The sequence below is a fragment of the Myotis myotis genome, unplaced genomic scaffold (genome assembly GCF_014108235.1).
Source record: "Myotis myotis isolate mMyoMyo1 unplaced genomic scaffold, mMyoMyo1.p scaffold_m19_p_14, whole genome shotgun sequence".
Lineage (NCBI taxonomy): Eukaryota > Metazoa > Chordata > Mammalia > Chiroptera > Vespertilionidae > Myotis > Myotis myotis.
In genome coordinates this window covers 39,764,489-39,788,488 of record NW_023416318.1, presented here as the reverse complement: position 1 = coordinate 39,788,488, position 24,000 = coordinate 39,764,489, and the positions used below count along the sequence as shown (strand labels likewise).

The 24,000-nt window shown below is 45.2% G+C and overlaps 1 protein-coding gene across 16 annotated transcripts in view; it reads left to right on the top strand.

The window, feature by feature from the left end:
• Window positions 1-24,000, top strand: part of LTBP1 (latent transforming growth factor beta binding protein 1) — a 344,018-nt gene that overhangs the window by 132,171 nt on the left and 187,847 nt on the right. For 11 of the 16 annotated variants that reach the window (XM_036334902.1, XM_036334896.1, XM_036334900.1 and 8 more), the window contains exon 5: window positions 7,521-7,688. The exons of 1 other annotated variant lie outside the window; for it this stretch is intronic. In XM_036334902.1, the coding sequence (XP_036190795.1) occupies window positions 7,521-7,688 (168 nt within the window). Of the gene's footprint in view, window positions 1-5,791; window positions 5,954-7,282; window positions 7,689-24,000 lie in introns of those variants that run through there. 4 more of the 16 variants (XM_036334903.1, XM_036334904.1, XM_036334907.1 and 1 more) reach the window with 4 other exon arrangements.

The window sequence follows — 24,000 nt, the reverse complement described above, 5'->3', positions numbered from 1 at the left end:
ATCCCAGAGTCTGGGTCCTAGTGTTTTTAATTTCTTAGTTGCTTTTTGCCTAACAAAGGGAGTGGACACTTAGTAAATCACAAATATGTTTATTATAAACTCAACTGTTGACACATCATAAATTTTATTTATAGAATTAAAGGAAATTTACATCATTTGTCAGTTTGATTTTTTGCATATGTTGTGAAATTCTGGGAGCAAATAATTGTCTATTTTGCTATTGAAAAGTGTTTGAGAAATTTCTGTTTCCTGTTGTTTACTCAGTTATGCTCTCATTGGCATGTTTAATTGAAAATTTTTACTTTTTTATATCATTGGCCACTTGGGGGTAACATTTTAATGATTTGGGGGAAAATGTGTTTTGTAATAATTGCAGAGTTTCCTGATTAACAACAACTGTGCTTTCCCTTGACTTGAAACCTCTATGGCTGAAACATTTATCTTTGACAAATATAGCATGTAACAGGGGTATTTGGAGGCTAAAGGTGTATAGGAGTGTTCTTTGATGTGTGTTTTTTTTTTTTTTTTTTTTAACACTGCTAACAATTACCCTATAGACAAATACTGTTATTTAGCTTCCTGTCAGTGAAGTTTGTTCATTCATTCAATTATTTCCTGAGCACTTACTTATGACACATGCTGGGTATATAGTAGTGACCAGGACACTTCTGGAGTTTGTATTCTGGTGACAATAATCAAACACCACATATATAAAGTATTTACTAAAGTATATACTAAACTAGAGGCCCAGTGCACGACACTCGTGCACTGGGGGGTGGGGGGGGTGGGAAGGGTCCCTCAGCCTGGCCTGCGCCCTCGCACCGGCAGTCAGACATCCCCCAAGGGGTCCTTAGTGCTGCTGCGGAGGTGGGAGAGGCTCCCGCCACTGCTGTTGTGCTCACCAGCCATGAGCCTGGCTTCTGGCTGAGTGGCGCTCCCAGCACTGACCACAACGGGGCAGCTCCTGCATTGAGCATCTGCCCCTTGGTGGTCAGCGCGCATCATAGCAACCAGTCATTATGCCATTTGGTCGATTTGCATATCAGCCTTTTATTATATAAGATAGGAAATGTAAAGCAGGGTTTGAGGGATAGAAGTGTGGGAGTGTTGCAGTTTCATGCCAAGTAGTTAGGAAAGGCCTCTTGATAAGGTGACATTCTGGAGATGTCTTTGAGGAGTTGATGGAAGAAGCTGTGTATACATGGGGAAGAGTATTCTAGGCATACGGGACAGCAAGGGCAAAGGCCTGAAACAGGGGTGTGCCCAATATTTGAAGAATAGCAAGGAAGCCAGAGTGGAGAGAGGTGTAGCAGATGAGGTCAGGGAGGTCACAGTTGTGGAGGGCCTCCTAGGTCATTGGCTTGTATTCTGATTTAGAGTGGGAACCACTGAAGGGACGAGTGTCATGATCTAACTGACCTACATTTAAAAAGGATGCACTGAGTGCTGAGTGGAGAATAAACTATAGGAGGGGAAAGGTAGAAGCAGGAAGTCCAGGTAGGAGACCATCGAAATAATCCAGACAAAGGATGATGGTGGATTCCACCAGTGTTGTCATGGAGGTGCTGAGAAATTGTCAACTTTTGGAAATAGAGCTAAATAGGATTTGCTGCTGTGTTGAGTCTTCGGTGACAAAAGGTCAAGAATTGACTTGCCATTTTCTGAGATGGAAGACTTGCCAAAGAACAGGTGTGGATTTGGGTACATGAGACATTAAACATCTACTCAGCAAAGTTCCATAAGCAGTTGACTAGTTGGGTTCGTGGACGCACACACGCACACATACCTTCGGTACTCACGTGCACATGCATACACACAAGGGAGAGGTGGTCCAGGCGATACTTAAACATTTTCTGTACAGAAGTCTGTAGATGGTATTGCCAAATCCATAAAGACTGAGCTCTGGAACCCTCCCTGGGTAACATCACGAGGAGCAGTGGTCCTCGAGGTAGGAGCAAAGTGAAGAAAGAGTATTCTATGAAGCAGTGTTCTACTGTCAGAGAGGCTGAAAGTTTGAGTAAGAAAGAGCCAGAGAATTTGCCATTGGCTTTGGCAATACGAAGACCACTTCAGATGGGTGGCTTTGGTGAAGTGTTGACAGCGAAAACTTGATTGCAGCAGGTTCAAGTGAGAATAGGAGGGGAGGTAGTAGAGAGGGCCAGTAGAGCAGCTCTTTTGAGGAGCTTTTCTGTAAAGGGAACAGAAATAGAGCATTATCAGCAATGGAGTGGAATGGGGAAAATGGGAGGTGGGGTATTCTTGAAAAGTGGGAACCAGGGCATTATAGCATGTACTTTCTATTTTCTATAATTTCTGTTTTCTCTGAAACAATAAGCAAGGCCATGCGTGACTGTGCGTGACTAGGTAGTGTCTGCATTTCTGCCCAAGTGGGTATTTTTGGGCTGTATTTACATTTTCAAACATGGTATTCATTTAACCCTTGCTTTTGATAAACAATAAGCAATTCTTTCGGAAACTCAGAATGGGTCCAAAAATTTATTCTTATATCAAATGATTTAACAGGTTCTCCTTGTTGGCCTCTCTATAGGTCTGTCTCCTTACAGTATACAAATGGAAGGAAATCATGTGTGTATGGGAAAGGGAGAGATGAATATCTGACATACAGTTGCCTTTAGTGAATATTAAGGGAGAATTGAGAGGCGGAGGAAGCTCAGATGTTTTCATTTATATCGCCAATGTAGCAACTGTTTATCTGTGTCCCTCTTTGTTTAGTTACTTCTCCTTGGAAAAACTCAAGAGATGGTGTTGGATTGTAACTCTAGATGCTTAGGTGAAGAAGCGCCCACATCAGAACGAGACATCCCCTCTGAGTTCCCTCTTGGAGGGTTTCCCGGGACCAGGGCAATCTGATGAAGTCACAGATTTGATATAAATTTCTCTTTACGTAGCACCTTTCTCGAGGAACACAGAGTATTCTGTGGGCATTATTTTACCAGTCCAGGAGGAGTTACGTAAGCCTGGAGAGCTGAACAATCAAGCCCTGTTATTCTAAGCATTATTTAATACGCTGATGATTTGTCCTTCAAAGAATTCTTGGCCTTCGGGCAAGCAGCGGACTGCAAGTGGGAGAATTAGCTATTAGCCTTGTTTCTGTCACTGCGTCAGCTCCGGGGTCTCCTGGGACTGGCTTCGGTCATGGGCCGGGTGGTGGCTTGTCCTCACAGTGAGGCTGCGTCTGCCTCCCCAGGACATCGGCTGTGCTGGTGGGTCCCCGCCGTGTGCGTTGGATGCGTGTCATGTGCTGTGGGTCGCAGCATTCTGGCTGAATGCAGGGGAGATGGTATTCGTTCCCGACATCTGATGTGAGTCTTGAACTTGTTCTGTTTATTTCTTTGGCTGCCGTGGCTTTTGGTCACATCCTAGTCTAATGACTGAAAGAGGGCAGCTGTGCTCTTTTCTAGCCTGAAGTCCATTTGTCGGGAACAAGACTCGAATTTTTGAATTCTTCCCCGTCATTAATGATTGGGAAGCAGCAATGAAAGCTTTTTTTTTTTTTTTTTTTTTTTTTTTTTTTTTTATATGGAAAGGGTATCGGCTTCCCTCCCATCCCCGTCGCCGTTCACTCAGAATATCTGTGGTTTGCCTTCCCCCGGGTGCCAGCGCCTCTTCTCGGAGGTATAAACTCACACAGGGCCTGGCAGAAGCTGCAGACAGGATGTTGACTCTCGAGTGTCTTGACGGACTGACTGACTAGGAGGCCCCGTGGAGGTGCTCCGTGGCTCCAGGCAATCTGTGTTCCTAGCCAGGCCTCTAAACCCACGGTCTGAAAGTGCTTGCTTCACACTTCTGGGGCTGGTGGACCGATGGGGATTTGAAAATTACATTTTTTTTTTTTTTGGTCGGAAGGACCGAGCACGTGAAAGCTGTGCCCACTATCCCCCTGTTAACTCCTGACTGGCCTGCCTCTTGCTTCTCAGGTGTGGGATCCTTAGTCAGCCCATAGGTGCCACTTGGGGTGGTCTTCTGCCACCCATGTGACTGTGGGCTTCAGAGCTGTATACCAGAATGACCCCCGCATCCGTGAGCCGCCCCCCCCCCCCCCTTGTGGGGTTGTCCAGTCATCCTTTGGGTCACTTCATTTATTTCATGTTTATTTGGAACGTGCTCCATGCAAGGCCCCAGGGGTCCTCAAGTTTTCACTTAGCACAGGCATTTGAGGAAGAGGCCTCTTAGGGACCAAGTGGCCTCGTAGGAAAGGCTGCTGTCACTCAGTTCTCACAGAACTCCTGAGAGGGGAGGCGCGTTGTCTCAGCTTGTCACATGTGATGCATCTGAAACTCTGAGCTGTGTTAACTTGGTTTTGAGAGTTCCCCAAATAAAGCATTTCAAAGGCACCTAAAAAAGAACCAAACCACCCACACAAATAATTCAAACTCTCTTTACACGATACCCTAGATATGTGGAAATGATTTGAAAGGCGTGTGGATAGGAAAGTGTATTTCCTAACCCATTTAATGTTTATGGAGGTCCTCTTAAAGCTGTGAAGGACAATTGAGTGTCAAACAGTTGTGTTTCAACACTGATTTTGAGGTTGACTAAAGTTATTTCTAATGAATAAATAAATGCTTGAAGACACAGGAGCACCCGCTGAGAATACAAGTGTCTGTTTTAGAATTAGATTCCTTTATACCAGAATTCTTGTAAAACACAAGGGGAAATATGACATAAAACGTGTCTTCTGCTTCCAAGGAGATGTGAACATTGTAAAATTTCAGAATTAAGTCATATGAAACTGTCTCGGCCTTTTTGAAAATCCAGATGATTCTAAGCCAATTTTTTTTTTTGGCAAAGAAATATAATCAGTTTTTAAAAACAATAGGTTCAGAGACTCTCAAGTGCCTGTTAGGGACTACTGGAGCTGGGAGGTGAATTGGGAATGACGACCAAGCGTTTGCTTTTGTTGGATGTCTTCGGTTGCCGGAGGGAGCATAATTTAGGTGCCGATGCGAGCATCTGCAGGGCAGGTGCCACGAGTTAATGCCAGAGAAGACAAAATAGTTGGCACACCACTTCTCATTTCGTTATTGAACCCAGAGCCAGAAAAAATATGTTTGTATTCTTTTGAAGTGGGACTATGTTGTCTCTTTTTATCCTTGGGCTTCACACACACAAACTATTCTCAAGATATTTGTTAAGCATCGTTTAACAGCTTAGAGTGTAGGCTGATTTCTTTTTTTGTGTGCTACTGTAAAGAAATAAAACTGATCGTCAAATCTGAATTCTGTTGTCGTTTGTAAAATCTCTGAGATACAGTCATAGAAAAGTTTGAAAGTCATCTAAGCATTTAAAGCAGGGGTCGGCAAACTGTTTCTTTCAATAAAGTTTTATTGGAACGCAGCTGCCCCCACTCATTTACATATTGTTCCTGACAGGCTGCTTTCCTGTGACCACTGCAGCACTGAATAGTTGCAACAGAATCCTTTAGGCCCGGAACCCTGACATAGTTACTGGTTGGCCTTTGAGAGGAAGGTTTCTGCACACCATGTTGTAAGGTGTTGGAAGACCGGCCACAAGGGTCTCTCCCCACCTCAGATGTGGGTCCTGACCTGTGTTTGTTAGAAGCACCGGTGCATGCAGAAGAAATGGCCTCGGAAAAAAACATCTGAAAAGAACGGGTGGGATCTCTCCTCCGAAGGAACTGCTTTCTATTGTAAAGTGAAGAGGACCCACCCGGGCTGGTGTCCTCACGTCCCTCTAACTGCAGCCTTCTTTGTTTGCGTGGCAGTTATCGTTGCGAACTTGAAGGCCTACCGTGTGGAGGAGGCATTAGACTGTGAGCCCTGGGCAGCTGAATTAGGACTCATGGGTGCAGCTGACTGTGCGGCTACGCTTCAGCTCCAGAAGGAAGAGCGCTTGCTAGGAACTGCCCGTAACTGCATGGGTCAACTTAGCGGAGAGCGAGCTCCCTGTCAGCAGGCTCGTTTCCATCAAGGTTGTGTTCGAGGACCTTGGAGGCCCCATTCCAGCCTTGAAATTCTAATGGCTTATTCGGTTACGGTTCTTTGTTTCCGCACTCAGATGTTGACGACAGTTTCTTTTGTTGAGGGCCTGCCTATAGAGGCCTCTTCGATGATTTTCTGAAAGTATAATCGTGGTAAAATAAAAGCAGTTTAAGAGGGGAGACTTGCTTCTGGTGGGCAGGGGAGGGCAGAGGAGGGACCCAGGGGCCGCAGATCGGGCACTGTTTTCTACTGGCCCTAAAGCCTCAAAAAAATGAACCAACTGTCTTCAGCCGCTGCTACCATCTTTGCTTTCTGCCTGGGCTCCCGGAAAGAGAAAAGACTGGCTGCCACAGATATAGAAATAAGTTAGAATAGGGTTTCTGTATCACACTTTGCCAGAGAGTTCATAGTGGGACTTGGCTGTGAACAGCAGCTCTGGGTGAGGCCATACATTCTCTGGGCAGCTCTGCTGTTACAGGCCAAGAGTGGCCGTAGACAGTGCATACATGAATGAGTGTGGGCGTGTTCCAGTAAAACTTTATTTATAAAAGCAGGCACCGGGCCAGATTTGATCCGGGGGCCATAGCTTGCTGACCCCTGATATGGACATTGAAAGCTAGAACTGGCTAGAAAGCATCCATTCCAATTCTTTCCTGTCTTAGAAAAAAGGTGAATGACAGGCCCAAAGTCACACCAGGCTGAGCCAGGGCTCCAGCCTAGAACCTGACATTTAGATTCGTGCCCATTTTATGCATTTGTGCAGCCGAGTTACAGCGCTTGGTTGATCGAGGGCCCTGTGAGTGCAGCAGCAAGAGCTCCAGGGTGGTATTTGAATCGAGGCAGCCGTGCAGCCCTGCGAGCTGGCCTCACTTTTCCCGAGATGGACCCTGTTCACACTCAAACAAAATATACGTTGCGTACGTTTACACGGAGAAAGAACGCCCCGGAGTTGTGAAAAAGCTGGGCTCCCGCAGCTGCGTCACGGGATTCGATCACTGCGGCCGGCGGTGCCAGGAGATTTGAGACAGATGTTTTCAGACATGCCGCATGCCTAAAACATTTCCAGGGGTCGGGCTGCAACGGTGACTTCATAAGTGGAGAAACAGGGAAAGTATGCGAGGCGAGGACACAAGCGTTTATTCACCACTAGGTGCATGGCCAACCTCTTTGCATTACATCTGCCTGTCAGGGTTGGCTCTTTCATCTGTCGTGCCCTCGGTACTGCTCTTTGTCTGCCCGTGAATAAAGTGCAGCATTGTGGTTAGTAATCCCACTCCAGTGACTCGACTTCAAATGTGGTTTTGGAGTGCATCCCAGAGTTCTGTTTGCTAAGCTTCCTACTCCTGTTTCAGAGACACCACTGGATACAGAGCAGCGAGCACTGACGGCTTCCCTCCTTCCTTAAACCTGTCGGGTTGTGGGCTCTCTCTTTCCCCCTCGCGCCCCTTTCCTTTCTTTTTTTCACCTTCTTTTTTTTTTTTGAATCCTTCTGAGGCAAGTTCATGGATACTAAGCTGATGTGTTTGTTGTTCTTTTTCTCCCTGCCTCCGCTCCTAGTGAGTAACCACACTGGCCGCATCAAGGTGGTCTTTACTCCGAGCATCTGTAAAGTGACCTGCACCAAGGGCAGCTGTCAGAACAGCTGTGAGAAGGGGAACACCACCACTCTCATTAGTGAGAATGGTCATGCTGCCGACACCCTGACGGCCACGAACTTCCGAGTGGGTGAGTTCCTCCACAGTCCCTGACTGTCCTTATCGAGTGGTTTTATGAGATCGTAGCATTTAGATGCCCCCCCACCCCCCGCCCCACTGCCCATTCACACACTGCTCTCTGTTTGAATGGGTTTCTCTGAGTCTAAATATGCTTCTTTTTTTTCCCCCAAGAGACCTTTTAAATTACTTTTGGAATAATTTTTAGACTGGTTCTTAGAGAAATGGCAACTATGGTATTGCCCCTTATTGCTTATCATTGAGGCAGCCGTGTGGTGATGGGGACGTATCAGTTGGACGGAAGGAAATAGTTTGAGATGAAGACCACAACTTGGGCTGAGTGGCTTCAAATCTTCTCTTCTCAGTGATACATAGGAGTTATGTTAGATAGGACTCCTGTTGTAACGTTTGGAAGGTGGTGATGAATTTTAAATTTGTACTCCACAAATATGTTCTAAAGAAATTTTAAAAATTGTTGGAGCCCTGTGTTTTAGCTTGTAGAAAGGGACACAGACTTGCATCTTTGGCTGTGTTTCTGCTCTCTATCAAAAGCCTGAATTATAAATTGATATAGGACATAGATTTTGGGGGGTATATGCTAGTGGATTACTGTCAGCACTGGAAACCTTTGAATATTTCATAAATAATTTAAATATGAACCATAGTCATGACTGACTGCAAGAAAAAAAGGCTTTTAACTTTTTTTAAATTTTTGTTTCTTTTTTACTTTTTTGTAAGTGGGGAAAGTATTGCGGTCCACCGAATGCTGTCACACTGCCAGGTTGTCATTCAATACAGTATTTTTGTCACGGAAAAATGTCTTTTATTATTTCTTTGACCAATTATGGTTTGCCATGTGTACTCAAATAATCACAGACACCCACGTTACTTTACGAGTTACTCACAAGAATAACCCAAATGTCAGACAGATAATAACACTGGCTAGATCTGGTCTTTTTATGGAATATTGCTGTTTAGTCTTGGGAGTGTATGTCTCGGGGGGGGGGGGTAAGAGAAGGGGGGGGTGTCTATTTCAAACTGATTTCCATCAAGACAGAACACAGGGAGGCAGCTTGAGGTCCTTATTTGCTCTTGAATTATTCTGCTTTATTGCGACTCCTAATCCTTACGAGGCCTCACTCGGGGTGATGTTCGTCTGTACTTGGAAAAAGCGTGCGCCATAGCTACTATTTAAAAAGGTATTGTGAATTTCCTGGCTACAGTAGGGGTGCTTTAGGCATCTTTTTAAAAGAATTTAGCTGTCAGGTGCCAAATGGCACATTACGCTCAGCAGGGCAGAGAGCCGAGTCTAATGGGAAGTGTGTGGAACTGACGATCAGGAAACCGGATTCTGGTCCTTGTCCTGCCACTAATGACCAGCTAATCCACAGGACATGACAGTTCATATTTCTGAACCTCAGTGTTTCTCATCCATAAAACAAATGGCTTAGGTGTCGTGACCCCTGAAATTCAGTGCACCTCTGAAACCTTATGCGTTTGAAAGAGGAATAAGTAATATGATTTTCAGGCTTTTTCAGAGGATTATAGACACGGAAGGGGAAGGGAAAAGACAGTTCCAAGCAGGTTATTGTGGGCTGAATGGCTTTTCTCACTTTTACTTTTCTTGATTGTTTTCCTTCCTCTCCTTGCTGTCCCTCCTCCATCGCCAACAACGCCTGCTCCCCCACCCCCTTGCATTTTCCACAAATCCTTACAGTAGGAATGACAAAGTAATCGGATGGGTGGTAATTTTTTGGCTCACAGTGTATTCATTTTGAAACTAAACATTTGAAGACTTTGAGAAACAGAGGAAGTCTGCTTGTTAAAACACGCCACACACTTTCGTCCTCCGGCATTTGAGCAAATGTTTAGGAACACAATACAGGTAACCTGTTCAAAATTTAAAATGCAGAAAAATTATTTACAGAAACATTTCAAAACCAGCACTCAACTCTGTCACAAAAGGATTGGCAGAGTAGCTTAATAAAAGTAAAGTAAAGTAAAGAGGGTGTGGGCGGGGGGTAGTAAGGAACAGTTTCACATCGGAAATCATGGGAACTATTTCATTTACACCCTGAGCTATATCTACTGGATAATTTGAGGGACAAGTTTTATGTTTTTTAAGAATGGCAATTTTGTAAAATTTATAGATTATGGTTCTTCAGACAAACAGAAAATTTTATAAATCCATTTTTCAGACATACATGATATCTTTGTGGACTTTACTGGTTTAACAGAACTTTATTAATTACATAGAAAAAGTGGTTTTTCAAATGTATTGCTTTTCTCTCCATATATATATATTTGTTTATATTATATTAAATCTTTTGACACATAAGATACGTGTATATGGAAAAATAGTACAGTGTGAGGAAAATCCAAAATTTACTGTAACTTGTTAGCAATTCTCCTTGGCCTCCAATAACTTGTTAGCTACTGTCTTCGGTTATAACAGATGGGGGCTGGCAAAATCTTTCTGTAAAGGGCAGATGGTAAATATTTTAGACCTCTCAGCCATACAGGTTGTGTCCCAACCACTCAACCCTGTTCTGGTTGTCAAAGCAGCCGTAGACAGTATGTTCGAGAATGGGTGTGGCTGTTGCAAAAACAGTCAGTTGGCCACATTTGGTTTGAGTGCCATAGTTTGCTGGCCCCTGCTCCAAGAAGTCAGAATAATACAGGGAAAACCATATGGACTTCATAGTCAAGGCACCTTAATGAAATAATCCATTTTGATCATTGGAACAGCAGAACAGCTTTTGAATTTACATGGTGATTTCCAGGTGTGTGTGTGTGTGTGTGTGTGTGTGTGTGTGTGTTAAAGAAATGGAAGAAATATTATTGTCACTGCTTTATTTCGATAAGGAACCTTAGGCACAATGGCTTATGTGAGTTTGCCTTAGTATAGATTAAGTCAGTGAGGTGTAGATCTTAGATCTCCTTATGTTCCCTGTTTACTTAACTCCCTGAGGTCTGACCATGATGTGTAGGAGGGACAAGGTGAAGGGCCTTGTGGAGGGTTGAGTGTGTGGGAAGGCTCAATGATATAATAGAAAATAAACAACTGAGAGGCCAACAGCCTTGGGTTCAGATCTGGCTTCATCAAGCCCTTGGGCACATTCTGGCTTTCTGTCTTCTTGGGCCCGTGTCGCTCCGCTGCACGATGCAGGGGATGACAGGTCTGCAGAGGGTGGTTCTGTAGCAGGCACAGGGTTAGCCTCTTCCTTCTAGCCTGCGTTTCCTGTGGTGGTGTTTCTGACCCCTGCTGATGGTGAGCTGGGCTGTTCAGATGCGAGAGGCAGGCGCGCTTTTCATTACTCTTAAGCACATGCTCTCTGTTTTTGAGTATTCAGTTGGGGAAATCTTAAGTATGACTTCCACTTAATGTGACTTGAATAGTGAGGCCCGAATGAGGATGACATCCAAGAAAAGTACTCTGAGATTTTAGAATAAACTCATTTTTATGAACGTGATATTAGTATGATGTAACAGAATATTTACACTAAGTGGTATTTCCTATAACATAAGCAGGTTTTTAATTATAATAACGGTTTGTGTGTGTGTGTGTGTGTGTGTGTGTGTGTGTGTGTGTGGCATTCTGAGCTTTGCCTTCTTGCTCTCCCTGCCTTTGCCTTCTTAAAAAATGGAAACATGTCCCCAGTTGGGTGGGCCAGCAGGTTAACTGTTGTTACTTTAGTGGATTCTTTCCATTCCATAGGGATATAGTGAAGATGACCTTCTGGTATTTTTAAGTTGTTTATAGAATCACAAGTTCCTCTAATAAGAAGAGCATAGGAATTCATGTTGTCACAGCTAGAGTATTTCAAATAAAATAATACTGCCCCTTGGCAGAAGTTATTTGTAGAGACATTGAAAAGCCATTGGGATTGCTAAAATAACACATTTGGTTTGTAGGATGCTTTCTCTGAGAGGTTACCAGGGACTTGCATTCCATTAGCACCAATTGAATAATTAATTCGATAATTTAAAAAGTAAGTTCCCATATGTTACTTTATTTGATGCTTATTCCCCCTGAGAAAAAGTAAATGGTGGTATTACATGTTGTAGATATGCGGACCAAGGCTTTCGTGGTTTGCTTCAAGGTGACTTTAAATCACTTTTCCTATCCAGGAGTCCAGATACCTCCTGCCCTCCCATGGTGCCTCCTGGGACCAAATATTGAGTGATTATATATAAAACACTGTCTTTGATTTTCCAGGAGAAGCATATCCTACAGCTGCCCTCTCAGAGCATATATTTGAAGGAGGAGATGAGGAGTGTACGTAAATAACCTTAATTCAAGGTAGAAATCTCCCTGCAGGAGCCCAGAGGAGGAGCTGTCCCTTTGAGCTGAGGAGGGATGCTCTGAGAAAAGAGGGGTGGCATGCAGCTTTTCTGTGTAGTTCACAGGCCACCCCAGCTGCTAAACAGATTGGCTCATGGTGGGGTCTAGGTAAATGCATGTGGCTGGTTGGCGATGGAGGGGCAGGGGCATTCAACTTGAAACATTGGGAGGTTCCAAAATAAAGGTGGACGGGAGGTAGAGGGAAGGGAGAGGTAAAGTTGATGTGGGAAGGATTTACCCATCAGAATTAGGCGTGGAGACGAGAAGGCACAGGTAGTTTCTGGGAATTGGCAGTCGTTTCCCTTAAATGTAGAAAGAATGAAAGGGAGTGACAGATGACAAGTCCAGGAAAGTAGATTGGGGCAAGGCTATGAAGGGCTTCGATTGATGTCAAGCTCAGGAATTAGGACTTTGCTTTTGTGGATATTACTGTCCTCTGGAAAGGGGACATTGACATTTATCATTTCGAAAAAAAGAGGGAAGTTGTGTGTTTAAGGTAGGAAACTAGTGTTTTGATAGTCTTAGCTTCTGAATAGCCCCTAGTAACGGTGACAACCTGGAGGCACTTTGAACTGCCCTGAGGTTGGCGTGCTGCTCTGTTTGGGACCTCCCCGTACGCCTAACAGCAGCAGCTTAATCCTCCAGCCTTTGATGGGGAATGGAGGCGGGCCATGCTGCCGCACTCATTATGTAGGCTCTCCTCCTAAGGAGGGAAGAACATTCTCTCACCACGAGGCTTTAAATAAATCAGCACTGCTCAAGGAGGGGGAGGCATTGAGATTTTTTTTTCTGGCAACTTAGTTCAGACACTGAATCTTTCGTCGTCTGCCAGTTGTCATTGTTTGGATCCCTTGATGTTTATCCAGCACAGAAACCAATCCAATACCAACATGCCACTTTTTGATGAACTGGGGCATATATTTCCCCCGTAATGCATGGCTACAGGTTTTATGTTGTTTAAAGATGATCCAATGCAATACTAAAAGAAAGCGGTTGCCTTTCATTTGGGCAGTCGAGAATGCGTAAGAAGTTGTCAAACTACTCCCACATATGATCTTTTCAGATGATTTCATTTTTTAATACTGAGTAAATGTCATAATGTAAGGCATTTCCTTTTTTATTTTATTTAAGCTGTGGAGCACCCAACAAAGGCTGGTATTAGGAGCACTGACTCATTTACCATATTTTAATTGAGCACCTGCTCTTGCCCAGGATTGGTTTAGGCATTAGATATATAGCAATGAACAAAATAGACAAAGTCCTTGAACATGCAACATTAAACAATATCATGCGGCTATACAACATATATGAATCTTGTATGAATCAACATGTATGAGTCAACATATATGAACTTTATGCTAAGTGAAATGAGTCAGCCAAATAAAACAAATACTGTATGATTTTACTGGTACGAGTTACCTGGAGCAGTCAGATTCGTAGAGGGAGAAAGTGGTGGTTGTCAGGGCTTGGTGAAAGGGTGGAGATAGAGAATCATTTTAGTGGGCACAGAGTTTCAGTTTTGCAAGATGAGAAAGTTGTGGCGATAGAATGCACAACAGTCTGAATGTACTTAACACTATAGAGACTTGGAAATGCTCACGATAGTCAATTTTATGTTACCTGTATTTGACCATAATTAGTCATTGCTACTAGAAATACACTGTAAGGAGCATTCTCTATGATAGAATTTCAGGGAGTTATAAATGCTATGAGAAGTACAGCGCTGAGAGAGGGACAGAGAGCGGGGTGTGGGAAGGTGAGGACTGCTCCTCTAGACAGCCAGGAAGGGCTCCCTGGTGAGATGATCCCGGATCAGAGACCTGAATGGTGTGAATAGTGAGCTCTGAGAGGGAACATCACAGACTTTATAACCGAGCTCTGTGACTGCTTATTTTATCTAAGCTGTGGAGCATCTTCCAAAGGGTGGTATTAGGAGAATTTATGTAAACTTTTCTGATACTTCCTGTTGGGTTAGGTTTTATTTGGGTATTGATATTGTATTGTATCAGGGTATCCTTTGTGTAATTTCTGTTGATAAAGAACCTCATACACAGAAGATAGAGGCAAGCAAGTCATTGGGTAAAAAAAAAAAAGGTGCTGGAATGATTACAGAAGGAATTTAGGTTATGGATAATAAAAAGTGTAGGGATGTCAGTAAAGAAATGCATGACTAAAAATGCTGGATCACCTCTTTCTCAAACATTATCCTATATAATAAAAGCCTAATATGCTAAGTGTCTGGTCATTCGGCCATTCAACCAATCAAAGCAAAATATGCTAATCATATGCTAAGGCCGCTCAACTGCTTGCTGTGACGAGCACTGACCACCAGAGGGCAGATGCTCTGACCAGTAGGTTAGCTTGCTGTTGGGGTCTGTCTGATCGGGACTGAGTGAGATGGGCCGGACACGCCCTAGAGCCCTCCCATAGTCCCTCCCTGGCTGGCCAACCTCCCATGTCCTTCCCCAACCCCAATCGTGCATTGGTGGGGTCATGGCTGGTGAGCACAGATGTGGTGGTGGAGCCTCTCCCACCTCTGCAGCAGCGCTAAGGATGTCCGACTGCCAGCTGCTGCTGCGACCTGCCCCACTTCCCGTAGGGAGCGGGCCTAAGCCGGCAGTTGGACATCCCCTGAGGGCTTTTGGACTGTGAGAGGGTGCAGGCCAGGCTGAGGGACCCCCACCAAGTGCATGAATTTCATCCACTGAGCCTCTAGTTTCCTATAAGACAGATCACATGATTTGGGTACAGAGCTATTTTTTAAGGAAGGGAAATAAAACTGGTTCCTGCTTCTGAGGGCAGGTGTGTGTGTGTGTGTGTGTGTGTGTGTGTGTGTAAGGGAGAGTGCCCAGTGAAGGAGGGCTGCATGGGAAGGTGGTTCCAGGGGTTAGTTGGGCCAAGAGGGGGAATAGTTGGACCTTAAGAGCCAAAATCAGGAGAAAATGAGGCCCTGTTTGGTTGAAGAGGAAGATTCCTGAAGATGAGCAAGTAAGGGCCTCACAGCGGCCGTCTGAGACTAAGTCTGCAGTCAGGACAGTTTGGAAGAAACTAACCTCTGGTAAAAGAGAGTTCAGCAGTCTGCTTGCCCAGCGCAGGAGGCGTGTGTGATTGATTGAACCGCTTAAGCCATCCCTGGCCTGTGTCGCGGGGGTGGACGGGACTCCACAAACGGGCTGTCCTGGGCTAGCTTAGAATAAATGACCTTTCAAAATTCCTTGGAGTCTGTAACACGATGTCACAAAGTGTATATTCTTCCCTCCTCTGTCAGCTCGGGCACATGGAACGATCTTTGGAAAACTCCAAACTGCTTAGCATGGCCTGCGGGGCCCTCAGGGTTAGCTGCTCCCTGGCTCCCCGGCCTTCACCATGGCTGTGCCCCTTCCTCTCTGCTTCTGCCAAACTGAGCTTCCAGGGAGACCAACAGGCACTGACTGCCCCAGGGCCCCAGTGTTCCCATTGCTGCTCTGCCTGGGGGCGCACTGAACCCACCCGGCCTGGGCAGTGACCCACTGCTGCTTCAAGAGTCAGCGAGCGCCACTCACACTACAAAACCTCCCTCCCCTGTGTTTTCACACCGGGTTCTTCCACTGCATTCTCAACTGCTTGGGGACAGGGCCCTGTCTACTTCCTGCTGGCATCTCCAGTGCCAGCACTGGGCCTGGCTTTGGAGATGCTGAATGCATTTTTGTTGACAGAGCACATTGTCTATGCAGGTGGCCGTGTGATGGGGCCGCACACACAATTTTCCTGATATGGCTCCATCCAGAATTCTCAGACACCTGAAATCACAGATGTAAAATAACCATCTGAGTGTGTGGGGGTCACAGGAAAGGAGAAACATACAGGCCACCTGTGTAGCACTTTGTCCGGAGCTGAACTTGACATTTTGAACTGACTGCGGAGGACATCCCATGCACGGCGAAGTGCAGTCGCATTTTCATACCTTCAGCTGCTCCCGCAGCATGGCATTGCTGCTCCCCACCCCGGCAATCTGCCTGAATCTCGGCCTCAAGGTCCGTTTCAGACGTTGCTGTCTGTTCTGGTGTTCTCTTCCCTGTTGACCTCTAGTCATTCCCATGTCAGTGACACGTGGGGGTCTGGCTCAGGTGGACGCTTGGCTGGTCCTGGCAGCCTGGGCTGGTGATCAGCCTCGCTGATCCCACCCAGTAAAATGAATCGGCACTGCCCTGAACTTCTTTGCGGGGCTGCTCCGCGGCTGCCAAGGAGCAGCAGGCTGAGGGTGTCCCCAGGCACCTTGGATTGATCTGAAGAAGGTCTTTCTCTTCTGAAGAGAACATCCTGTTAATTTGCATCCCCTGTGACCCGGGATATGGGGAGAGAGCTTACGTCTCCTGGGGTTCGGGTGGGGTATGCTCCTTGTGCACCACGGAGACCGGGTTCCCTTCATGAACTGATCCTGGTGGTACAATAGCTGCAAGAGAGACCGAGCAGGTTGTTTCCATTATGCGCTCTCGCTGCTCCTCTGCTACGAGTGCACTGAAGGCTCTTTATTTGCTCAGTGAGACTTGCTCTGGGCAGACTAGACTGCGTACAAACTAATGTTGGATACTACGTTATCACATGGCAGACACACGTAGCAGCAACCCGTCCCTCTGCCTTGGATCGAGCACCCCCTTACGGGGGTTCACTTGCTTACCTAGGAGCTTGTGAAGGTTGCCAACCTTGCTGGCAATGGTGGCAGCACTGAAACCGTGGAGCACTTTTTGGAACCAGCAGCTGTGGGCAGGAGGACAAGTCATCGTTTTGAACAGATGGGGGGGATCTCCAGTGCTGTTTGATTGTAACATAGGCTCCTGCTTCATGCTTTTCTTTGTTTTGCTATCCTTTGCGTAATTTGGGCTCCAAGGCTAGAGTACATTGAAGGAAGTGGGACTTAAAGTAGATACTAAAATCACATTTATGGGATAAGTATATCCCCACAGCATTTATTGGCATATGTGTTGGGCTTTGGCATCTCTCTATATAAAAGGCTAATATGTAAAGCGGCCCCTTGCGAGTTCAACCCGGAGACCAGGAGTTCGATTGCTTGCTATGACATGTGCTGACCACCAGGGGGTGGCACGGAATGAAGGAAGGCCCTGGCCAGCAGCCAGCAGCTGGCAGCTGGGGAAGGAAGGCCCCAGCCGGCAGCTGGAAGGCCCCAATCGGCCCTAATCACAGGCCAGACATAGGGACCCTACCTATGCACTAATTTCATGCACCGGGCCTCTAGTCCTATATAATAAAAGCCTAGGTGGTGCCACATGCAACATCATCACAAGATGGCCACCACAAGATGGCCGCCCTCATGTCATCCCAAGATGGCCACTACAAGATGGCCACCACAAGATGGCTGGCAGGGGAGGGCAGTTGGGGTTGATCAGGCTGGCAGGGGCGGGCAGTTGCGGGCAATCGGGCTGGCAGGGGAGGGCAGTTGGGGGTGATTGGGCCAGCAGGGGAGGGCAGTTGGGGGCGATCAGGCCAGCAGGAGAGCAGTTAGGCATCAATCAGGCCAGCAAGGGAGTGGTTAAGGAGCAATCAGGTTGGCAGGCAGAAGCAGTTAGGGGCAATCAGGCAGGGAGACAGGCGAGTGGTTAGGAGCCAGCAGTCCTGGATTGTGAGAGGGATGTCTGACTGCCAGTTTAGGCCTGATCCTGGATTGGGCCTAAACCGGCAGTCTAACATTCCCCAAGGGGTCCCAGATTGGAGAGGGTGTAGGCTGGGCTGAAGGACCTGCCCTTGTGCACGAATTTCGTGCACTGGGCCTCTAGTCAGTATAAAAGTAAAACATTTGTATCAGCTTTTAATCTCGAGATATTATATGTATGTATAGATATGTGTGTGTGTGTGTGTGTGTGTGTGTGTGTGTGTGTGTGTGTATTGCAAGTGGAGAAGGAATAATGCATCTGTGTACTGTTGGAAAAACCTCCTGGAACTAACATCACAGATGATGTGAAAATGTTTTTGAGGGCAGCCACACAGTCATCTTCATGCTCCGCAGTCCAGGAAAATCAAATAACTACCAAATGGGGCAGGATAAAGTTAGTGAGGAAGTTGGAGATTCATTCCCCAAAGTTATATCACACAAAAAATGAGAAGAAACAGATACCCTTCCATTGCCAATTTAATAGAGTGCTGTCATGGATGCTCTTATTAAAACTTGATTTTTTTCTGTTTAGTGGAAGGGTATGGGCTCAAGGAATAGCTTCCTTCTCCTCTCTGTTACCTTGAATTTGGACTCATGCAATAATTACTGAAAAAACTGGCACGGCTGCAGTGCTGGCCTTTTGGGTAAGATTTGGTGGAAAAAAAGAAACAACGTTACTAGTATGCAGTAATGAGAGATTTCTTCACTCGGAGACCAAAGTTCAGATGCCCATCAGAATCAATAAAATTTTGTTCTGGATTATGCGGACTTTTTGAGCTTCCCTAGTGTGAAAACTCAGCCTGATTTTCATCAGATTTTCCCTAGAAGAGGTAAAAGGGAAACTTGACCTGAAAATCTTTTGCAGTGAGAAAAGCAGACCACTGCCCTTTTCCCGGCAAATTAGGAAATGCCCTGGAACTTCTTTAACTTAAGTCTTTTCTTTAGCAAGGTTAGACTATGTCACTGCTTGCCACCTCATTGTCCCTTTCTGAAGAAAGGGTGATTTATGAGCCCCCTGGATCTTCTTGTGGTATTAATAACATCTCAAGCCAGCTGTTTTATTGGGTGTACACAGAGGGTAATTAGAAACATCTGAGAGTCCCATAATGTGCCCAGAAATCCATGACGTTGTATGGAAAAGAAGAAAATAATAACACTCATGCCAAAGTTGTGTACTTGGTAAATAGATAAGTTAGTATTAAACAGACTTTCTTTTGTATTTTCCCATCATTTTGAGAAAGAAGCTAAGCTCTTCAGACTGGAAATGCCCTCTTATTGAAATGCACTCACTCGCTGCAGAAATCATAACCTTATTTGGTAAAAGACTTCTGACCATGCTGTTCCTACAGTAATTATCATTTCCCTTCTGTCAAGCTTCATCATATTAGAGACCATTTTTTGCCAGAGAAAGTATTTCTTCTTTTTTACCTGGCACTTACTTGAAAACTTTAGAATTCTGAAGGATCTCATGTAAGGAAATTAACTCTTAGGAACATACTGCACCGGGGACTAATAGTGCCAATTTGCCTAATTAGTCTATCCTAGAAATCGGGTTGGGATTCAAGAGTTTGGGCTCTCTTTGAGCTGGTTATTTGAAATTTGATCTGTTCCAGGGATGGCTGAGTTCGAATATTTGGGTATGTAGCAATAACAGCGGCTGAGTCAGGGTCTGATTTAAATCAGGTCCCGTTCTTTCTTCCTCCAAGACCAAATCTAGACAAGAAAACCTAACAATTTGGTGGTGGCTGGTGAATGGTTCCTTTCATCTTCATTCACAAATAACAAGCCCTTATGAGAAGTCCGTGCTGAGTCAAACTAACATGCCCCAGGCGGCTGTGGACAGGGGTCCAGTTGGAGGCCTCCGGCATCTTTTCAACCTGCGTTGCTTCGTGTGTCCCCACTGGGTGTGACATTTTTGTCTTTCTTGATCATGAAGACAAAATTGGATGTTTTGCTGGAGGTTGACAGTGACTTAAGGAAGAAGTTGATTCTTGTGTAGAAATGTTTATGGTGGGGAGGTGGGACAATAGATAAGAGCTGTTGCTGAAACCTGACTTTAAATACCCGCCTTCTCCAACCCCTAAATCAGTGGTTGTTCGTCCTGGTTACACAACAGATATTCCAGGGATTACTTAAGAGCACAGATGCACAGCCCACATCCCAGACTTCTAAATCAGAATTCCTGGGTGGGCGTTGAAAACAAATGATGCAGACGATTGTTAAATGTGTATAGCTCTGATGGAGATCCCCTGGCCTAAGCCTTGCTCATCACCTTTTACTGTTCGTTGGAATCGCTGTGAATACTGATAAAGTCCAGATTCCCATTCAGTAGGTCGGGGAGGTGGGGCGAGATTTTTAACAGGTTCCTGGGGATTGGAATGCTGTTTGGCCCATGCGTTACCCTTTGCAAGGTGCTATTAATTTTATAATAAATAGTGGCTTCAGAAAGATATATTATCATAAATTAATTATACTGATTTATTGAGTTTCTATATGAGGCTGATACTATATTAGGAAGTGATGTATAAATGTCAAAAGAGACTCGACCATGTAATCAAAAGACATTAATCCTTTGCAGTTCCCCTACCTCAGTTCCCATCACTCTTAAAGCAGAGGTTTTCTCACCCTGCCAGGCAGCCTCTTGGGCAGGGTGCCCCCAGGATACCGTCCTTGCCACATGAAATACTGGGTGCAGGCTGCCTTATTTCCTCATCCTACCATTTCAACCTGCTCTAGCCTGCCTCCTGCCTTACCAGTTTTCCAGAGAACAGTAAGAAAGTCTCTTTGCTCGTGTCCCCTGAATTCCAAGGGATATGTGTCAGGCTCTCCAAAGGATTTTCACCTCCTCTGCTCCAGTGCAGCAAGCTGGGTTCTGCAGCCCGGCCAGCATCCCAGGAAGTGGGCAACTGCCACTAACTTTGTCCTCAGCTTTGGGACGTTGCTCAAATCTCAAGTCCCATTCCATAGCCTGCACAACTGATGCAAGGGTGACGCTGTGGGCCTACTAGTAACGGGCCATAGATTTGTTTTTCCAGGAGAAATGGGAGGGGCGATATATTTGCGTGGATCCACTCTCAGTAGGATTATCCTATTGAAGTCCTGCTTGTGATTACTATTAAGCATGTGGAAAGTATTCGAGGACAGTCTTTAAGGGAAGATGCACTTGAACGAAACCCAAGTTGTCTAAGCCTGTCATGCAACCATCATCCTAGCTTTCTGATAACACAGTCTCTATCCTGAACTTCCCTACCAACAGGACTTAGGTTCTGGCTTATAAACATGATCCTTGAGAGCACTTTCAGCACAGAAAAGTTGAGTTAATGGAAAGGGAGAGTGAACATGTACTCATTAGCAAAGCATAGCAAAGCTGAAACTCACCTTGTGCTATCCAACCCCCTTGTGTTTCTTTCACGAGCCTCTGGGTTCTTCCTCTTTCCACGGTGGCCTACTGACACTGGGTCCTGTGTCTTGTCCCTATCTCCGATTCCTGTGATTTCACGTATGTATTCTTTGCTGGTGCTCGTTCAGTTCCCTCTCCTACTCTGAACTATCTGGTTCACACCCTTAATGCAGATGGGAAGGCGCGAAGCTGAGTTTGTCTAATGGTTCTCAACCAGAGGACGTGTGCGCCCCCCCCTCCCCCCCAGGAGGGACATTTATGGTTGACCAACTGGGGGAGTGGTCCTGGCATGGAATGGGTAAAGGCCAGGAATGCAACTAAATAGCCTACAGTGCACAGGACAGCCCCACCACGAAGAATTACTTGGCCCAAAATATCTCAGTGCCAAAGTTGAGAATCCAGCTCTAAGCATTGTTTTTTTCCTGTTGGACATCATCTTGGACCCTCTCTCTGACATTTGGCCCAGGTCTCTAGAGAACCCTCCCTCTTAAATATCAAGGTTGTTCTGTAACCTCCAGCATTATGTCACAAGTGCACTCCTTCGGCGACGGTGCCGAGACTCACACCGGTAGCCCTTCCCGCCCTCCTTGTGCCTGTGCTGCCTCAGAACCTGGGCCCTGACTGCGGAGGCTTGATCTGCATCGGACAAGTGGTACGCGATCACCTCGCGGGGTTGCGGAGGGCGCAGGGTTGAGGTGGTTTGGGATGTCTCAGGATGACTCAACAAGGGAGGAGGATTGGCCTTTATCACGGGGATATTTTGGAAAGTGAAGTAAGAAATAACGAATGGGAAAACGCGTCGGGCGGGAGGCAGTTTTTGCACATCCTAGAAGTGATTGTATGACACAAACCGCTTTTCAACACTCCCCATTGCTACCGTGGACACTTGTTTGCAGAGCGTCTAAGGCTCCGGCCACTGGAAGAGGAGAGACAGCTGCGCGTGTTTATTTGAACCATAGCATCATCCCACGTTCAAATAAACATCGCACCTTGGGAGGGGACAGGTTTGTTATTTCTAACCCAAACGTCTGTACACATGTCTTTCGAAGGATTATGTTGCCAAGTCTGAAGGAAAAAAAACACTCTCCAGGCATTAAAAGTCTGACACATTATTTAATTTGTTGAAAAAAGGAAAACCTCTTTGTGGCTACAGCACTCGAGGTTAGCTGGACAGTGATGTGTGTCATGTTTTCAAGCCTTTGCTTTGGACTGAGCAAGAGCCCTAGAGAGCAAGTAAAAGCCCATTGCCTTCACGTGCATAGAATCTTGCTGTAGCAGTCCCCCTCATGTTTTGGTCATCTTGCCCAGGACACTTGGTATTTTCATGGTTGTGTCTTTTGCCTTTTTTTACTTGAATGAAATGAAATGTTCTTTTTTTAAAAATTAAGTGTTTTTCTTGATTTCAGAGAGAGAGAGAGAGGAAGGGACAGGGATGGAGAGATAGGAACATCAATGATGAGAATCATTGATTGGCTGCCTCCTGCATGTTCCCTACCGGGCATGGAGCCCACAACCCAGGGATATGCCCTGACTGGGAATTGAACCATGACCGCCTGGTTCATGGGTTGATGCTCAATCACTGGGCCACACTGGCTGGGCTGAAATGTTCTTAATTCATTATTATAGGGGTGATATATTTTATTGCCTCTCCATGAGATCCTCTAAGCCCATAATTCATATGGCTGATTTTTTTTTCCCTATTGTGTCCTTTCATTAGATGTGGTAAAATATAACTTTTCCCATTTTAGCCATTTTTCAGTGTGTACTCCATAGCATTGAGTACATTCACAGTGATGTACAGCCATCACCACTGCCCCTTTCCAGGACTCTTCATCACCCCAAGCAGAAAGCCCATGCCCATTAAACAGTAATTCTCCGTTCTTCTCTCCCTCCAGCCCCTGGCAACCTCTGTTCTATCTTCTGTCTCTGTGAATTTGCCTATTCTGTGTACTTCAGAAAAGTGGAATTATAGAGTATTTGTCTTTTTGTGTCTGGCCTTTTTCACTTAGAATAATGTTTTCATGATTCATTCATGTTGCAGCATGTGTCAGAATTTTCTTCCTTTAAAATATTTTTATTGATTTCAGAGAGAGATAGAAGCATCAATGATGAGAATCATTGATCAGCTGCCTCCTGCAAGAATCCCCAGTAGATTGAGCTCTCAAACTGGGCATTTGCCTTGACTTGGAATTGAACCATGACCTCCTGGTTCATAGATGGACACTCAACCACTGAGCCACACCAGCCTGGTAGAATTTTCTTCCTTTTTAAGACCGAATCATAATCCATTGTATACATATGCTACCTTTTGTTTATTGATTCTTCTATTGATGGACACTACTGTAAATAATGCTGCAGTGCACTGGATAAGTCCTCTAGACAAATAATCAGCAAAGATACAGCAATCCTAAATGACTCACTAGATCAGATGGACTTAATAGACATCTTCAGAACACTTCACCCGAAAGCCAGGGAATATACATTCTACTCAAATGCTCATAGGACATATTCAAAAATAGACCATATATTGGGTCACAAGCAAAGTATCCCCAAATTCAAGAAAATTGAAATCATAAAAAGCGTCTTCGCAGACCACGATGGCATAATATTAGAAATAAACTACAATAAAAACAACCCAAAATACTCAAACACCTGGAAGCTGAATAGCATGCTATTAAATATTGATTGGGTTACCAATGAAATCAAAGAAGAAATTCGAAACATCCTGGAAACTAATGACAATGAAAACACAACAATCCAAAACCTATGGGACACAATGAAAGCAGTCCTGAGAGGGAAGTTTATAGCTCTACAGGCCTATCTCAACAAACAAGAAAAAATGGTAGTAAATCATCTAACTCTACAACTCAAAGAATTAGAAAGAGAGCAACAAGAAAACCCCAGAGTGAGCAGAAGGAAGGAGATAATAAAGA